General features: G+C 42.2%; 1 protein-coding gene across 1 annotated transcript; it reads right to left on the reverse strand.

Annotated features, from left to right (window-relative positions):
• Positions 1-630: 630 nt before the first annotated feature.
• Positions 631-12,031, reverse strand: LOC119413715 (olfactomedin-like protein 2A). Its single transcript, XM_037680770.1, has 5 exons — positions 11,834-12,031; positions 10,693-10,800; positions 10,410-10,586; positions 4,590-4,833; positions 631-737 (listed from the first exon to the last, which is right to left on the reverse strand). Exons 1-5 carry the CDS (start codon positions 12,029-12,031, stop codon positions 631-633), a joined length of 834 nt encoding a protein of 277 aa, XP_037536698.1.
• Positions 12,032-19,928: the final 7,897 nt, after the last annotated feature.

Here is a 19,928-nt window from a genome sequence, read left to right on the forward strand (position 1 = left end):
TAACTAAACTGTTTGGGGTGGGGGTGAGTTTTAAAAATAAAAAAAGGGGGGGGGGGCAGGAAAAGGGGGCAGAGATTGGACAAGGATGACTGGACTCTCTCTCAAGTTCACATACGTGGCAGAACACTGCTTCTGACGGCCTTATGTCCATGTGGCCTATTCACTCGTAAATCTAGAGGATTGGAAGAAGACGGGAAATGTTTTCGCTGCAGAGACGAGGGTCCTCTGAGCTGAGGCATGTCATGGACATGACAGCACTGCACTGAGACGACATTCCATCAGCTCCAAGTATTTTGTCAATAAAAGATTTGGATTTCCTGCTTGCTGAATAGACCACAAATTCAACCATGCACTCACCAGACCCGCATTGGAGGGAATAAAAACACCTAAGTCTTGTGTTGTGTGCTGCACAACCGTGAAAACACTCTTTACTGTTAAAAAGGTTAATGCTGAGTTTTAGACTAAGATTACTTTGTTTCAAAGAGTTAAGCTGTACTAAATTTCAGTGGTTCATGAACAAAAAACAAAAATTACTTTGGACAGGTGCCGCCACTTTGTAGCTTTCTTTCAATAAGCCTATACTGTAACGCAAGTCAAAAGAACTACATGGCCCAGAAGCCCACAGTGCTTTCAGCCGCTGCTTTCCGCCAAAAAGGCAGCAGTGGAGGAAGCAAACATAACATGCAGACAGCGGCGGGATTCGGCCTGGTTCTGGTCGCTGTGGTGCTGGTCTAGACCTGGGCAGAGGTGGTAGACTACATCCTGGGCACCCTTGCGTGCGGAGTGCCCTTCCTCGAGCAGCAACATGCGCACATCAACCTGGGCGGGGCAGTGGGCTTCATCCTGCTTCAGGGTAGGTCTGCTGAATCAGAACCGAGCCGCAGCTGCTGGTCTGCAGAACTGGTGAGTACCCAGATAAAATTTTGCAGTACTGTACAGTACATACTGTATTTTCCCCATAAACGTTGCACCACCCTATAAGTCGCATCAGTCCAAATATGTCTATTAAAGTGGAAAAATCCATAAATACATTGCTTCGCCGTATACGTTGCATCTATTATGTGTCACCGTTGACAACCCAGAAATATGGGTCGAACCCGGAAATGTGGGCCGGTGTTGTGCCAAAAATAGATTGGCCGCGGGAGGCGTGCACTGGAGGACTTTAACAAGAAGTTAACAAGTTTAACCCTTAAAAACAATTATTTGTTTGCTCAATATTATAGTAAAGGCGTGTCTCAATCTAACTTTTGCTTAATAAATACACTTTGCTGGTCAAATCAGCTGAATTTCAAAAGCCGATACGCGGATGTAAGCACGTGCACGGGATAAGTCGCTGTGCATTTTTTCAAAGTTTAACAAGATGACCAACTAAAAACATTTATTTTTACTCAAAATTATAGTAAATGTGTGTCTCAGTCTAATGTTTGCTTAATAAATGCACTTTGACGGTCAAATCAGCTGTATTTCAAAAGCCGATACGCAGAAGCGAGCATGCACAGAGGGCCGAGTTGCTGCATATTTCTTTGAAATTTAACAAGATAAGCACCTAAAAACTATTATTTGTTTGCTCAACTTTATAGTAAGGGTGTGTCTCAGTTGAACTTTAACTTAATAAAGGGACTTTAACAGTCAAATCAGCTGTATTTCAAAAGTATTTGCTGCCTTGGTGCTCCCGGGAACATGTAGACAGGGAGGAAATCCAAAAGGAGGAACGCTACACATTTCTTCGAAATTTAACAATATAAGCACCTAAAACAATTGTGTTCGCTCGACATTATATTAAAGGTGTGTCTCAGTTGAACTTTTACTTAATAAATGCACTTTAATAGTCAAATTAGCTGCATTTTGTTGGGGCGGCACAGCGAAATGAAGCTGATTTGACGGTTGCTCCGAGCAACAAGCAGAACAAAGGTGTCAGGCCGTGGCAAGCCGATTGTCAGTGTCAATGTCAATTTATTTATATAGCACATAAAAACAACAAAAGCTGACCAAAGTGCTTTGCAGTTAAGATAGATAAAAAGTAGGGTTGGAGTCGATCCAATCCAGTATCGGTATCGGCCTCTGATACTAGCATAATTTATGTATCGGATTTTTCCGATCCAACCTGCCGATATTTCTGATCCATGATGCATGTTGGCTTCAAACTATGGAATGGATTTCCTGAACGGCGGCGTGTCTCATGAGCCCAGAGTAATAAGACCCGCTTCACATTAAGGAAATCCAGTTCATAGTTTGCAGCAGCTACAACGTGAGGACTGAGTTAGCAGCACTGTGGCTAACAGCTAACAAACTTTTCATCTAAACATGTCTGCTGTGTGGAAGTATTTTATACTAAACACCACAAAACAAGACAGCAACGTGCAATGTCTGCAGAGCCATAGCGCCACATTAAACCACGGTAAAGTTAGTTTTACGATGGACATTCAAGCTCCGTGGCTTCAGCGGGGCGCTGCTCTTTGCTCAACCCACAACAGGCGACTCGACACCGGCCAGCCACGTCCAATCTGCCCCGCTCAGTCTGTCCGTCTCTGAGGAGGGACAGACTGAGCGTGGCTGACCCAAATCAGACTGCCTGCTTCGAACTGAACAAGAAGAAGACATCGCTGAAACCACGGAGCTCAAATGTTTAACGAGAAGTTGCTAAACTTCATCATGATTCATGTGCAACCACTATCAGTTGTAGAAAACAAAGTATTTCTCAGCTTGATACTTGCAGCCAAGATATAGTTTACCCTCCAGGAAATATTTATCAGTACAACAGTAGACAATCATAAAAAAAACATGATTTGAAAATTATATTAAAAACATAAACAGCTACATTATAAAGTGATGTAAAATACTAAAAACAGGAACATGTCTGTTGGTTTATGCCATGAACTTAGCAGAAGTTTGAAGCCATTTAACATTTTATTTTATTTTAATTCATTTATTCATTCATTTAAAAGAAACAAAATTTTAAAAAATCATCAAAAAGAAAATATTGAATGAAAAGAGTGCAGAAAGAAAAAAAAAATCTTATATCTGCCCCTTATTTAAAAAAAAAAATAAATAACTTTAAACAATCACTTAAATTAATCACTTTAATATCCACGTTAAAACTAGGAATAAAAAACATGTTTTGTGTTAGAATTTAATTCTAACTTTAAAACTTATCCAACATTAATACAACTTACCTCAAATTGCCTTTTTGGACATGCATGCATATATTTGTACAAATTGTACTTGAGAGGAGATTATTACAGCCTCATATAAAATCAATGATGATCATGATATCGGAACTGGATCGGTATTGGCCGATACTCAGATTTAGGTATCGGGATCGGATCGGAAGTAAAAAAAGTAGATCGGTGCATCCTTAATAAAAAGAGTAAAAAATGCATCTAGTGCCACTCAAAAACATACGAAAGTTAACAGTAAATACACAACAACAATAAAATCTGCTCAAAATTTGTTCTCAGACTCTGCGTGGATCAAATGCCAAGGAATACAAATGAGTTCAGCAAAGATTTAAAAGTCTCAACAGTCTGAGCGCTCTTTAAATTCTCGGGTAAACTGTTCCACAAATTTTGGAGCAGCAACTGCAAAAGCCCGATCACCTCTGGATTTCCGTTTGGATCTGGGGACATCTATTGTGTCATTAATAGTCACTTCTACCTATTACATGATACAACGGCATGCCATACTACTCGAGTGCCATCTAGTGGCTGAAAATGGTAGTGGTCAATGCTTTCAGTTAGAATGAATGAAAACAGTCATATCGCAGCCAAAAATTGGTTTATAAATATGCGGGGAAAAAAATTTATAAATACACTGCTTAGGCGTATAAGCCGCAAGGCAGGCAAATTATGCCAACGTCTGTGACTTAAATGGCGAAAAACATGGTATATGTATGTTGATAAATTGACGTAGGTTTGAGTTTAGAATTTGCAAGAGTATGGGAAGGGTTTATAAAGCCTTAAAATATATAAAACTACTAAAAGAACTATGGCGTTCCTATTTCACGGTTTTTCACCTATCGCAGGGGTGTCTGGAACGTAACCCCCACATTAAGTGAGGGACTATTGTATTTTGTAACAGACAAAAAAATATATATAGAAGCAAAATTTTAAACAACAATCTTACACAATCTGTTAATGTTCAGACTATTGTATGTGTTGGGAATAAGTCAGAATTGCAGCCATTTTTATGTTTATAAGGTCAGCTGGCTGTGGTAGACATCTTGAAAAGGGTTGGCTCCTTAATCAGTTTTAGATGTACGGTACACCTAATGATCACTTTCTTCAGGTTTCTTTCAGATTTATGCAGCATTCCATGAGGCATATTGGAAATAAGCAGACTCATGAACACACAGAGACTGGGGCAGCCGGCTTGTTCTAATTCTGGAATGAGGTAACTGCTAAAAAGTAAATCTGGATGCTTTTCAACACCCACAGCGGATTGTGCACAGATGATCACACACAAATGGGAGTGTAAATTCAGCTGAAGTGCAAGCACATTGTTTGCTTTGGCTCACAGTGGGTGACTTTTTATGAACACCCCACTTGCTTGGAAAATAAACAAAGTGTTTAAGCCAAACTAAAGAGTCTCACCTTCTCCATGCTCATCTTCATCAGTTTTAGAGGCCTTGTAGTATGTCATGCTCTTTATGACACCGGGCTGGTGACCAACCACCTTGGTTTTCACTGTAGGGTCAGGCTTCCCTGCTTTCCCAGGTTTAATGTTCTCCTTTTTGGGCTTCACTGCCTTCTCTTTGGTTGGCTTGGGTGGAGAGTTGACTACAGGAGTCTTCTTATTTGGTAATTTTAAAGTCTTGGTTTTCACATCACGAGTGTCCTGCAAGACATCAGGTGTCAGGGTATCTGACATTGGCTTGTGTGTTTTATATGCAAATATCTCATTCACTTCTACAACTTCAGTAAGAGAAACACATTTTGTTGAAGAAACAAACAAACAAAAAACATCAGAATATATTATCACTTCAATTAAGTTGTAAGAAAAAAAATTCTGATCACCACAACATTTTAGGAGAATATCAGGTTTTAACTACAAACAAGCCTCTAGGGAGCACAAACCAGTGTATCTCTTATGCCGGACCCAAGCCCGGGTAAATGGTGAGGGCTGTGTCAGGAAGGGCATCCAATGTAAAACACTTTTGCTAAAACTGCATTGCATTTGTATTTGTCACGTCTAGACTGAACTATTGCAATGGTTTATTATTTGGGTGTCCAAATACTTCTCTAAATCATCTTCAGTTGATCCAAAATGCTGCTGCCAGAGTCTTAACTGGAGTTAGTAGGAGAGATCATATCTCTCCAGTTTTAGCTTCTCTCCATTGGCTCCCTGTCAAATTCAGAACAGAATTCAAAATCTTACTTCTAACCTACAAAGCTCTCAACAACTTAGCTCCATCTTATATTACAGATCTTATTGTTCCATATTTTTCTAACAGAGTGCTTTGCTCTCGGACTGCAGGCTTACTTGCGGTTCCTAGAGTTTCCAAAAGCAGAATGGGAGGAAGATCTTTCAGTTAACAGGCTCCACTCTTGTGGAAACAACTTCCAGTTTCTGTCTTTAAGGCTGACACATTGTCCATTTGTAAGACTGGCCTTAAAACTTTCCTTTTTGAAAAATCATATAATTAGAGTTGGCTTGTCATGCTGCTATAGGCATAGACTACTAAAAGACAAAGTTACCTCATTTCCTTAAATGAATTGTTAAAATTGAATAATTTTCATTTGATACTATTTCTATCTTAACATGATTCTTGACCTGCCATTGTGTATCTGTTCCTCCTTCCTGTTCCTCTCAAACCCAGCCGGTCGAAGCAGATGGCCGCTTGTCTCGAGCCTGGTTTTGCTAAAGGTTTCTTCCTCATGAGGGAGTTTTTCCTTTTCACCGTTGCCTTCGTGCTTGCTCAAGATGAGAGTTCTGTGATGGAATTAAATTTAAAGCAGTTTGCTCCTCAGATAAATACTGTAGTGTTTTTTTAATGTACTGGTATATGAATGTTTCTGTTCAGGGCCCTGAGATGACTTCTGTTGTGACTTTGCACTATATAAATAAACTGAATTGAACTGAATACTATAATGAGAGTTCATCCAAGTGACATTATACTGGATCAGTCGAGGCCCGAGTCAACAACGACTGCCAACGGTGCTGTTGACAAACTGGATGCCGGCATAAATTATGCCACTGTTAGTCGAAGACCACAAGGGGGGAAACATGTCAGGAGACAGAGGGAGAAGAGAAAAGTCACAAATGTAGGACTGAGGGTTGCAACTCTAAATGTGGGGACAATGACAGGCAAAGGTAGAGAGCTGGCTGACATGATACAGAGAAGGATGGTAGATGTTTTATGTGTCCAAGAAACCAAGTGGAAGGGCAGCAAGGGTCACATTGGAGCAGGGTTTAAACTGTTTTCCCATGATGTAGAAAGAGAAATAGAGTAGGAGTGATCCTGAAGCAGGAGTTGACTGAGTTATAGCTACCTTTAGTTAGCTAATAACAGTTAGGTGTGTCATCATCTTCTCTTATAGAGACTCGGAAAGTTGGTCAGTTGCAGATGTACATACAATGAGTACTTTTTGAAACTTTCATTAAAATTTGTCTAGTGGTTCATTAGTGATAAGACTGCTACAAAGAATTTTGTGTATGCGTGTGTCATGTTCTGTTTCAATGTTTGAACCACGTGCAGGAAGGCACAGGAAACACCCAGTAAAAGCAAATGCTTAAGTTCATTTCAATAAACAAAACAAAATGCTGGCAGGGCAACAAACTTACTTTTAAGGAGGGAACAAGGAGGGAGAAAGAACGTCACAGCCATAGGAAGGACAATCCAGAGACAAATGACAAAACACAAGGGAGCTGAATATATACAGACACTAACAAGTGTAAAATGACAGGCACCTGTGGTGATTAACATTGAATACAGGTACAACAAGGGCTGAACACAAGGAGGAGGAACACTGAGGGGTAACTGAAAAGATGAGGAAACATAAAAGACAGGACAAGACCCCTGAAACCTTACAGGACCCCCCACTCATGGGATGACTCCTGAAATCCCAAGGAGAGAATTACATCCAATTTTGGTAGGAGGCGGGAAAAAACAGGACGGAGGGCACAGAGGAGCATGAGGAGCAAGAAACAAAAAAACGACAAGTAGGAACCTGGGTATAACTAAACACATTAAAAGGAACCCACAGAATCAAGGTGAGTGGTCAGGAGATCGTCCAAAGCAGGACCGACACTGAGACAGATGGCCCAGTGATCGTCCCCAATGAGGCATATGATCAGGGGTGCGGTCTGGAAACCATACATCTTCAGGCCAGAGTTCTGGAGGGCGGCCAGGAGACCGTTCATTTATGGGCAGCAGTGGCATCCACTTATACCCACGTGGACTCTGGTAGAAGAGGGGTGAGGAGAACCACGGGAAGGCCATGGAGACAGGTGGAGAGGACACTGGAGAGACCGCGACTGCAGTTGAAGAGGCCACTGGAGAGACCGTAACTGTAGGCGAAGAAACCACTGGAGAAATTGTGGCTGTAGGCAAAGAGGACACTGGAGAGACTAGCTGTAGGCGAAGAAGCCACTGGAGAGACTGCAGCTGTAGGTTAAGAGGCACTAGAGAGACTGTGGCTGTAGGCAAAGAGACCACAGGAGAGACTGTGATTGTAGGCAGAGAGACCACTGGAGAGACTGTGGCTGTAAGCAAAGAGACCACTGGAGAGGCTGTGGCTGCTGGTGAACCAGTGATGGGAGCCTCAGCTGGCAGACCAGCGATGAGAGCCTTGGCAGGCAGACCAACGATGAGAGCCTTAGTAGGTGGACCAGCAATGCGTACCACAGCCAGCAGTGAGTCCATTGAGGGAAATGTGGTTAGAACTGGGCCCTGTAGGTCTGCATCTGGAGATGGGTCCAGCCGGTCTACTTCAGAAGATGGACCCAGCAGGACTTCTTCAGGAAATGGGCCCAGCAGGACTCCAGTTGATGCAGGGACTAAAGAGGCTACAGCTGATGTAGGGACCAAGGAGGCTGCAGCTGATGTGGGAACCAAGGAGGCTGCAGCTGATGTGAGAACCAAGGAGGCTGCAGCTGATGTGGGGACCAAGGAGGTTGCAGCTGATGTAGGGATCAAGGAGGTTAAAGCTGATGTAGGGACCAATGAGGCTGCAGCTAACATAGAAACCCCAGAGGCAGCAGTTGACATGGAGGCCCCGTAGGCAGCAGCTGACTTGGAGACCCCATGGATGGCAGCTAAAGTGGAGACCCAGAGGGGTCCAGCTGACATGAAGGCCAAGAGGGGTGCAGCTGACATAGAGGCCCAGAGGGGTGCAGCTGACGTGGAGGCACAGAGGGGTGCAGCTGACGTGGGAGGTCCAGGAGGTGGCAGCTGATGTAGAGGCCCTGGAGGAGGGGGCATAGCCATTTTGGAAACTGCAGGAGGGGGCATAGCCATTTTGGAAACTGTAGGAGGGGGTTGTAGCCACATCAAAAACTGCAGGAGGGGGCATAGCCACTTTGGAAACTGCAGGAAGGGGCGTAGCTACTTCAGGGTCAACAGGAAGGGGCGTAGCTCCTTCAGGGACTGAAGACGGGGGCATGGAGGCCACTCCCGGAGGCTAGTTGGGAGGAGAACCAGGCTGACCAGAGACTAGTTTGACAGGTGGCAGTAGAAGAGAGCGCAGCGTGCATCTCTCCACCCATGCTTCCTGGAACAACTCCGACATCCCTGGTGACTTGCTCAGATTATCTGACCAGGTGTACTCATTAATAAAAGTCCTCAACAGGTACCATCCTCTCCCAGAGATCACTGGAGGTGACCATAGTGTCAGCTTTAGATGGTTCAGAGCAAAGGTTGCCATCTCAGGTTGTCATCTCAGGACATGCAGGAGCGGGGGTCGTCCTCCCCCACACACACAGACATCCAAGAAGGCGGGTCTAGCTGCCCGGAACTCGGCTTCCTCAGCAGGACTGCGTTGCGCTGCTCTTCCAGCCAGCGAGGGCTGGACTGCTTTGTTGGATGGTCTCCCGGTGAGCCCTGCCTGTGAAACTCTTCCCTTCTTGCACCGGACATGGGGAGAACCAGCGGGTTGCCCCCCTCCCTCAGAGGACCACTTGGGACAGATAGGAAGAGAGCAGGGAGGAAGTGGGTAGTGAGGAGCAGCAGCTGGATGAGGTGGTGAATGAAGGAAAGACGGTGAAGCAGCGGACCCAGGTTTGAAAGCCAGGCGGGTCCCATGAAACTGAGCCTTCTTTCTCTCTTTCTCCTCTTTAACCCATTGGGCAGTTTTCTCTGCCTCTCGGGCCAGGAACTCAACCAGGGTGATCCTCCTGCTGGGTTCAGTTTGGTCTCTGGGTTCAGTTTGGTCTCTGGATTCTATCATGTTCTGCTTCAATGTTTGAACCCATGTGCAGGAAGGCACAGGAAACACCCAGTAAAAGCAAATACTTTAGTTTATTTCAATAAACAAAACAAAATGCTGGCCGGGCAACAGACTTACTTTTAAGGAAGGAACATGGAGGGAGACGAAACATCACAGCCACAGGGAGGACAATCCAGAGACAAATGACAAGACACAAGGGAGCTGAATATACAGACATTAACTAGGGTAAAATGACAGGCACCTGTGGTGGTTAGCATTGAACACAGGTGAGACAAAGGCTGAACACAAGGAGGAGGAACACTGAGGGGTGACTGAAAACATGAGGAAACAGAAAAGACAGGACAAGACCCCAGAAACCCTACAGTGTATAAATCAGTGTCCAGGTAAATAGTCGCTATTGGACCAGAAACCGAGAAGCTGAACTGAAACTGTCTGATGAGACAGCTCTGGAAAGATGAGCTGTGGAAGTGATGTCTGTTCCATTCCCTGGCTCTACGGATGTATTTTACCTGCCTGGCCATAACTGAGTCAGAGCAAAATATGCAATGAACCACTGCATTAAAAACTTTGCCATTGTCTATTGTAGCCAGTTCTGCCTGTTTGTTAGTAAAATATCTCATGAACCACTAAATTATCTCATTAACCACTAAATGGATTTATTGAAACTATTGAAGAGATTTGTCAGATGTGAATCTTAATTTAAGTGGCTTCGGGGGTCATTCACGTTTGGAATTCCCGTCACAACCAAATGACCTGTGAAAACACATACATGGCTACAACTCAGCCAGTTTGAAAGAGAACAACCTAAAACTCTGTGTGGTAGTAACAGAGTAATTCTCAACACAGTCTCAAAGCTAAAATCTTACAAGTTCTCACAAGAATGAGCATGATGCTACTTTGTAAGGTTTGACTACAACATCTAAAACTCTGTCCCTGCTCATCTTAAGATAAAATTAGACTAAAACTAACATTAATAATTAAGCACCGACCTTGATTTAACACCACACACATTGCGTTGCTTCTAACCTGTGCTTTGCTCTCTGAGGAGTCTTTCTGCAGCAACTGCAGACTGAGACTGGAGATCTCCTTCTTGATGCTCATCATAACGTTGGAGTAGTTCTCATATCTTTTAAACTCGTTGGTGAGGCTCATCATGCTGTCACGAACAAACTCATTTTCTCGTGTTAGGTTGGTCTTAATTGTCTGTAAGACAAAATAACAACTTTTGGCAAGTAATGCTCAACAATGAACACATTTCTCCTAATTCTTTGACTATATCAAAATGAAGCAACGAGTGTTTCATGCTTACCTCTTCTAGTGTGTTCATCTGAGAGACCACCTTGTTGATGTAGGAGTGGATTTTCAGTAGATCCATGCTGTACAGAGTTCCCTCGAGGAGGTCTACCATGGATTGGAGCTGATCATTCATGCCATAAAAGGAGAAGATCCAGCATCAGTTATAATCTCCTACACTTAAACCTGACAGGTCAATGCTGTGATACTGAGAATGGCCAACTAAAATCTTTACCCTGATTACCTGTATTGATATCTACACTTAGTTCAGTCAGCAGCAGAGTGCTGTTAGTGTAACAGCTGTCTTTAGTTTGTCTCAGATATATTGGGCCTCCTTTTCAACATTTAGGAGCCTTTAGATTGTTTTAAAGACTAGTCAAATGATCTGAATACACCTTTTCTTTTGTGTGTCATACAGCTTACCTCTGAGGTGCAAAAATCAGAGCACCTTTGTTCAGTACAGATGCATCGGAGCTAAACCACAAAGATGCTTTGCTCCTCAATATCAATGTGAAGAAGACGAAGGAGATGGTCGTGGACTTCAGAAGGAACAAACACACCTACATCCCCCCCACCCCCCGATCATAGGAGGATCTGTGGTGGAAGTGGTCAACAGCTACAAGTACTTGGGTGTGCACCTGAATGACAATGTACCCTTCCTAAATTATGGAACATTAATAAAACTTTTTTATTTTTTTCTATTTCTATTCTAACACTACACTCTTCTTTCCATTTAATGTCTTTTTCCATGTTCTAGACTCAGCTGTTTTCTGTTGTTTTCCTGCAGATACTATTTCCTCAACATGTAGGATGATCCGCTGCTTATCACTGAACGCTGTGTGTGGAAATGTGTGCTGATCCAAGTACAACAAGACTGCTCTAAGTAGGCGTGCATGTGTGTGTGTGTGTGTGCGCGCGTGTGTGTGTGTGTGCGTGTGTGTGTGTGTGCAAACATAGCTGGGTACAACAGTGATCTTTGTTTAGTAGAGAACAATCTATGGAAGACTAATGGGCAAAGAATGGGCTATAAAAAGGGTGTTCCAGTACTTATACATTGGTTCCTTGGGTAATGCACCTTTCTTTGCAGTTGACAGGTATTGGTAGTAGTAACACATCTTTAAATCTTGGACCCTTCCTTTGAAACTTCACTTCCTTACCTTCAGTAATTCAGGAGCCTGTTTTTTCAGCTTCTCCATTTTCCATTCATTCTCACATGGGTTGAGGGAGGATGGAGGAGCTGTGCATGAGCACTTGCAGTCGGATCCAGAGCTGACTGTCTCAACTGTGTAGAAGTCCTCAACACGCACACTGCCGCTCCGCAACCGCAGACAGGCATCCTTACTCAGAGGGCGCATAATGCACTTACAGCGGCAGTCTGAGCCTTCTGATGTCATCCGGACAGGCTCAGTCTCCCCAAAGATCTGTAAGACAAAATGTAAATCAGCTTCTTTTTCAAATCTAAGACACACAGTTAACTTCTTCTTCTTAGATAAATAACGCTGTGAAGATTCTGTCATCCAGGACATGGTGAATTCAAAAAAGTTCAAGATAAAAACAAGTGGACTCTATTTGTAACAGAAGACATTTCACTTCTCATCCAAGGAGCTTTCACAAATAAAGTCCTGTTGTTTTAGTCTTGAACTTTTTTGAATTTAGATAAATAACATTATTAACTTGGGCTACTTTTTATGTATGTGAATGTTTCTGTTCGGTGCCCTGAGATGACTTTGGTTGTGATTTGGCGCTATATTAAAAAACTGACTTGAATTCTGTAATGCTGACTCACATGTAGCATTTGTCTGTATTTTATAGTATATATAGTATTTTATATATGCACCTTCTGAATGCATAAAAATAAATATATTTTCATATTCTAAACTCATGAAATGTGTCACTGACTATAGATCAGGGATATTCAGCTAAATTGCTCAGGGGGCCACAGTTACTGAAAGCCATGAACTCAGGGGCTGGACATCCAGCAGTTATTGTCATTAAGTTTGTTTTATGGTTTAAAATCTAGTTTTACTTGAAATGAACCCACTGGGGGGCTGAACTGAGTTCATCCTGGGCCTGATTTGGCCCCCGGACCACCAGTTGAATAGCCTGGTATAGATTAAAGTGTTCGGCTTCTTTGTTCACAAATGAAAGCTGATTTTTGACTCAACTAAAACGGGAAGGAAAGTGATCTTAAAAATCCAGCGCACACTTCCCCTCTTTTGAACGTTAGCAAGTGTGACTCAGAGGAAATCCTCTGAGGAAAACAGAACTCACTCAGCTGCCTCACCAGCTGCCATGCATGATGACAGGGGCCTAGGCATATCGCGGTTTACCTAATCAACAAGAGGCACTGCATGTCAGCCTGCGCAGAGCATTCCCCACATTTCCTCTACCAGACACAGACTAACATGAAGTGGAGGTAACTCTCACACAAGAATTCAGTCAGGCAAATTTATTGCATAGTTCAGAAAATATTTGGGCTGGGATGGTCAGTTGGCAGAATGAGAAAAATTGTAAATTTTATTAGTTTCTCAAAGTCCATCCTGTTTTACACCACAGGCTAGCAAGCTTGATCTGAAAATATATATTTAAACTGAAAGTAGAGGGATTTCAAATGGTGGCATGATCATGAAATCAACACAAGGAAAAACAAGCAGTATGCCAATGCCTTCAGTTGCTGAGGAATTTGAATAGTGAATGATTATGGTTTTTGAATTGAGTATTTTTCTTCAGTAGAACTGAACAAGTAAGTAAACTATAATATTTTTGGTGCAAGCTATTCAAGTGAGTAGGAGTTACACTGTGTACTTTGTAGAAGAACATACAGTAGGTAGTTTTTTTTTTGCTTGTTCGAGGCTGCACAGTGACGGATCCTAGCAAGTGAAGGGGCAATTTTACTCACCACCAGGCACAATGGAGGAGCCAGGTGGAACCACTAATGGTGGACTTGGCCACCAGTGATTAAACTTCAACCATTCCAATCAACTGAAACAACACTTTTAAGCAATATAAAAACCAGAAAGCATAGTTTCCCTTAAAATGATTGGGTGTTCGTGTTACATAATATTAAGTGGCAGCCATCTTGGATTTTGACGCGGCAATCCAATCTTTGATAGTGACCTTTGTTACACCTATCTGCAGAATTGAAGCTTATACCCAAGTAATCCAGCTCACAAGAAGGACAAACTGACTGATGGACTGAAGGAAGGGAAGACAGCAACATGAAGCAACCCAATTATACCTAACTTTATGCCCTAGTGGTGTAATGGTACATGTATTGAATATTGAACCGTTTCGGTACAGCATGTTCGGTTTGGTCCACGTGCGTACCGTTTCTGTTACTTTTTTACTCATTAAATTTTATTAACAAGAGATTATGTGCCACGGAACTAAAGTTCCTAAGCGTGTTTCAGCACGGCGCTATTATCTTGTGCGTCAACGTGGTTTCACGGAGATTGGATCTGCAGCAGCAACACGTCTAACTTGTTAACGCACTTGAAATGACATCATCCGAATACGAACATAGTTTGGTGCAAAGACCGATAACAGCATCATTTAAACAGCCTTTATCAGGTAATTCTGATCTGTCTAAAGCAATAACACAAGCTGTAGGAGGTTTTAAAACTCTGGATCTACGTCCAAATGTTGTTGATGCGCCGGCTCTAAGCATATGATTAAAGACTTGAGCCCCGCTGCCTATGACATCACATCACATCAACACTTCAGCCAAAAAATTGTAGCAGCACTTTATGAAAAAGCTAAAATTGATCGTCAACAAGCCCTGGACCAGATTAAAGGCCTGCCACATGATGATGAGTGAGAGATGATATTCAACCACCTCATATGATGACCGTGCAAGAAGAGGTATTATTATTGTATTATGGTGATCTAATTAACTTTTTTAATTTAAAATTTTGATCTTATTAACTCAATTTTTTTTAAAATCTCTGTCTTGTTTGCAGTCTGAGGATGACAGCAGCTGAGTCTTCTTCATCCACCAGATCACCTCCAACTAAGAAGTCTGTAATGACTGAACTTTACTTGGCATATTTTCAAAATAAACATTTTGTAAATATTTATTTTGGTCTTTTTTGTGCCGAAAATTAACCGAACCGAGTCTTCCTTGAAACTGAACTGAAACGAAATGTGATTTTAGCGTACCGTTACACCCCAGTATGTAGCCACAGGCAAAAAGGTATCTTTACATTAAAACATCTTGTATTTTGGATGCAGATTACAAACAGTGTGAATAATGTACTGCAGATGTGTAAAACAGCAGATAACAAGCATAACTGAATTTGTTTGTCTCTTATGTTCTTGCTAACCCCAAGAGGCTGAGACAAACAACTATCCATTCTGAATCTGATTCTGCTGAAGTTTTTCTCACCCATTGTGGAGCGAAGAGGGGACTTGGTAATATCCTCCATCTGTCTGCCTCTCTTGGTAGCTAGAAAACTTGAAAAATAAGTGCAGTACCAGCTTCCATGTTGCTGTGTTTGCATCTGGGTGTATGAAAGATCACTATGAAAATTTGGGTTGACATTACTCCCTCAGAGCTCACCAGGATTCATCACTCTACGTTGCCTTGAGCAGGCAAATAATATTAATAATAATAACTATCGATTGAACTATTGGCCAATCACTTGTCTCCCAACACTTTATAAGACCCTAAATGGCATAATGGCAAACACAATCTATGACCACCTATTAGGGAATAGCATGCTGCCTGAAGAACAGAAAGGTTGTAGGAAGGCGACTAAGGGATGCAAAGATCAACTTCTTATGAACAAAATGGTAATCCGATATGCCAAAAGCAGAATAAAAAACCTAAGTGTGGATAGACTATAAAAAAGCTTTTGATAACTTAACCCACTCGTGGATCCTGCAAAGCCTGGAGTTCTACAGAGTGAACTAGGGGTTGAATCGACTAGTTGACTAGTTAACTAAGTCGATTCTAGGATCTTGCGAGTTTTTAAATTTCATGTGGACCAGTCACAGTCACGTGATTTTGTCACATGTCACGTGATTGGCAGAGGAATCAGAATAAGTTTTATTATCATTGCACCGAGATACAACGAGAATATGTACGTACAGTCGTCCGAAAGATGGACGGAGTGCACGTAGCTGCTGCTATAAAGCGCGGCCTTCTTATCCTTTTCAGAATACATTTTTTTAGATAGAAAAAGGGACAAAACCATGAAGACAGGGTAGTGGCATTACAAAAAAAGATCTCTTCACACCTTGTCCTAACAGGACACGATTGAAGACATCAAAAAACTCTGCCAGCAGCACATTTATGAACACGTTACATATGCGTTTGATAACAAGGCGGTCCATGAAGCACTAACAGATAGTCCATTGTCCTGATAAGATGATGGTCAGACGACACAGTTCTGATACGCCTCCACAGAAGATGGGGGAGGGGGGATGTCACGATAGATGAAACTTGTCCTTAGTTTACACATTTCCCAGGAGAAATTGATAAGTCAGCCTGTTCTGAAGCCAACCGGGGAGTCAGATTCAGATAAGCAACAATTGTTGATTATATTATTGATATGCCCAATAATCAGAGCAAGTCGTGACCGGGAAGAAAAGCCAGACTCGAGGAGGATTTTGTGCAACTTTTTGCAAAGGAATTTGGCCTGGACAAGTGCGCTAAAGTGACCTTCCACCAAGGCAAACTAGCCCCAGGCCTAGATGTCACTTTCAGTGACAAAGAAACTATCAAAAGCCTGGAACTTGGAGGTATCTTCAAGTACCTGGGCATGGATGAGGGTGATGGCATCCAGGGTGAGTCCATGAAAGCCAAAACAAGGAAGGAATACTATCGGCGTATCAGAATGGTTCTCAAATCAGAGCTGAACTCAAAGAACAAGATCGCTGCAATCAACAGTTTAGCAGTGTCAGTGGTTACCTATAGCTTTGGCATTTTCTCATGGCGGTATGGTATTTTTTTGTGCTCCATGACAAGAACAACAAAATGTGTTATTTGCTTGATGTTTCTATCCCAAATGACAATAACATCCTAAAGAAAGAAGCAGAGAAAATAACAAAGTGCAAGGATCTGGAGATAGAAGTCTAATACGTGTAACACAAAAACTCAAGTTGTACCAATCATAATTGGAGCTTTAGGAACAATGAAGAAAGGATTTCAAGAGCAACTAGACAAACTCCCATGTAGAGTCAATGCCAAATAAATGCAAAAGACTGTGCTGCTAGGGAGCGCTCACATACTTCCACGAGTACTAGGCTGAATACCAGCCAAGTGCAGAGAGTAAACCTGAGGGACCTGGTTGGCCCCTGGTGAATGAACCAGCAATAAATGAAGAAATTATGAGAAAATAATAATAATAATAATTAAAAGAAAAAAAAACATGTCTCTCTTCTCTCTCCTACCCACTGGAATACCTCACACAAAAACATTAAAGTTTCTTTGCACTCCCTGTTCAATTCCAGCTCAAAAAACCTCTCATTTTGTAAACGGCAAACATTCACTATTCAGGGGCCGTTTTAAAGTCCATTACTGTAGTTCTAAGTTGTGAAGAGTTTTGTAGCATCTTAGCTTCAATAAACATCTGTGTATAAACAACATCTGGGGAAAAGACATTGGCAGTATCAGTCATTCCACTCGTGGTTGAGGTCACTAAACACACACTAATAATTAGAGGATTATCTGTTTGTGCTTACGGATGGATTTTTTTAATGATGTGTGGATTTTATTAGGCAGCCACAATGAGTTGATTTGCATCTTTTTGTTTTCAATCAATTTTAACCTTTAAAATAGAGTTGTGATTATGTTTAAAGGTTTTATAAAGTTCATTTAAAATCTCAGTATATAAGAAAATGTGTTTTGGTGCCGTTCTGTGTTGAAGTGAGTGAAAACTTCAGTATCTGAACTCAGACTGTAGGAATGTAGATATGTACCCCCAAGAGCAGCGAGTGCTTGAGACACTTTGTGCTCAGCTTGTTAACATCCCTGTGCTAATTCCAGTTGTTTTGTCTAAACCACTGACCTCACGGTTCATCTCCAGTTTCAGGCTGCTGATAAAATTCCTTCTTTGTACCGGAGTAACAGTATGACGGTTTATCACAAGCACTTTTAATTAGATATCAAGTGTACTCTTCTGACTGGAATGTGGGTCCTGCTTTGGTCTTTAATACATTTATTATTTCAAAGGGCATGCAGGCCATCTTTAACAATCCTGCACTTTGATGAGCTTAACCTTATGTTCGTTGCACTTTTTTAAATTTATTTTGCTTGAAGAATAAGGAGCAGCGTTTCATAACTCTCTTTAAGGAGTGCAGGAACATGCAGCTGCGCATGCCTGCCTTTGCCACCGTTTCATTTAATTCCCAGCTGGTATACAGCACTCAAAGGGAGGAAATCCTTGTTTACATGGATACAACAGGCTAATGCAACCAAAACATGAACAACTAAAGGTTGAAGCATCCAAATGTGCAACATATCTTTTGTTTTGAACAGTTCTGAGCAGAACTGTGGTTTCACTTCCACACTGTCAGGACGTGTTATCTATGAAAGTGTACTGCAGGTGATCTAATGGAGCTCTCTGCAGCTCCATCCAGCCACTCTTCTTCCAACTGTGCAGACATGAGTCCACATTTGAGCTGTGTTTCCTTTTGACCTAAAACTTGACTGCACTTGAGAGGTTAAAGCTCAAACCATGCGTTAAATGCTCTAACCCTTAATTATTACCGCTCTGAATTGTGTTGCCTGTTCTCATGCTGGTAGGTCAGGCTCACATGAGGCGTGAGATTATTAGGTATGCATACCAGCACATATGGATTTGACAGCAGGAGGAAGCAGCTGCTCTGAGCAGCCGAACACGTCAGATTTATCACGATAAACAGCTGCCAGATCTCTCTTCTGCAGAACAGTGGGCAAGGTAAAAGCTTCTTGATTCCACATGAGCTGCTAAAGTAATTCTTCCTGGAAGTTCTCTGACTTCTCTGCCTGACAGTGACCAAGATGGTGCAGGGTTGCTGTTGTTCATGTTCAACAGGGGCTGAATAATGCAGCCCAGCAGGACCAACGGCAGAGCCTCATCTGAAGAAGTTTAATCTGCTAATCCACCGTGTTTTCATGTGGCTGTAGCATTCATCAATTCGCTGGTTTTCGCTTGACATGGGTCAGGATTTGCACGCGGGACTCCTTCCCTATAGTAGCCCCCCCCCCCCCCCCGCCCTCTGCACCTTCCCCATCATTCAGCCCACATTCCTTCACTAATGAGCCCCAGCACCACCCCTCTATCATGACTCCCACCTTACTCTCACTACGCCTGCAGCCGCACGCTCCAAAGTCAACCAGAACTCCAAGAAACTCTACAGTAAGTCAAATATTACAACATTAACTTGGACATCCCCACAACCACAATACACATACTCACAATTCCCTGCAGTCTTTGTGCATCATCTGCTGTTAAATAGTCCATATGTTAATTATTTAGTGGTGTCAATTTGATTTGGGCGGAAGGAATCTGGTGCCAACCAGACTTCATGGCGTCCTTGTTTTGTTTCTCAGCTTCATATATCATATTATAAGACAATAACATTTACTACAACAGGCCTAGTTGGTATCTGTCATTTTCTCAGGCTTAACAAAGGTTCTCCAAAGCTCCAAATATAACATGTCAACTAAAGAAAGGTTGCACTAGAAGATTGTACAATTATTGTTGTTGTTCGCCTTTTAATTTGCAGAGTGACGAGCCTTGTTCTGTTATTTGCCCGTCAGGTTATCAGAGAGAGGGGACTCCGCTCCATTAGCTCATTTGTAGATTAGTCTTTGAATGTCACCTCAGAAAAATGTTTCAAGCATTTGGTGGTTTTTGATGTGTGTTTTTAGTTTAACACTAAACATACACAAGAAGTAAAGGAAGAAAGAGCGCAAGGTTTAGGTCTGCTGCCATATGGGACTGGACTACATGTTTTATGAAGAGTACCCATGAAGCGATCCTCCTGTTCATCTGTTCAGTGGTTCATACTAAACTCGACATCTCACAAGGGTGAGATGACAGGCCTTACGTTGGCCAAGTCACTTTTAACAGTCCTCACTCTGACATATCGTTAAATCAAATGCGAAACACAGTCACCATCATTGACTTGTTTACATTTAGCACTGATCCAACTTTAGTAACATTTCCTGCTAGTACTTAACTAACACAAATGAAAAACGTTATATTGTAGTTGTAACAATAAATTAGCACGGTCTCAGGAAGAATCATGAGTGCAACACGATCC

The sequence above is a fragment of the Nematolebias whitei genome, chromosome 8 (assembly GCF_014905685.2).
Source record: "Nematolebias whitei isolate Nwh7 chromosome 8, NemWhi1, whole genome shotgun sequence".
NCBI lineage: Eukaryota > Metazoa > Chordata > Actinopteri > Cyprinodontiformes > Rivulidae > Nematolebias > Nematolebias whitei.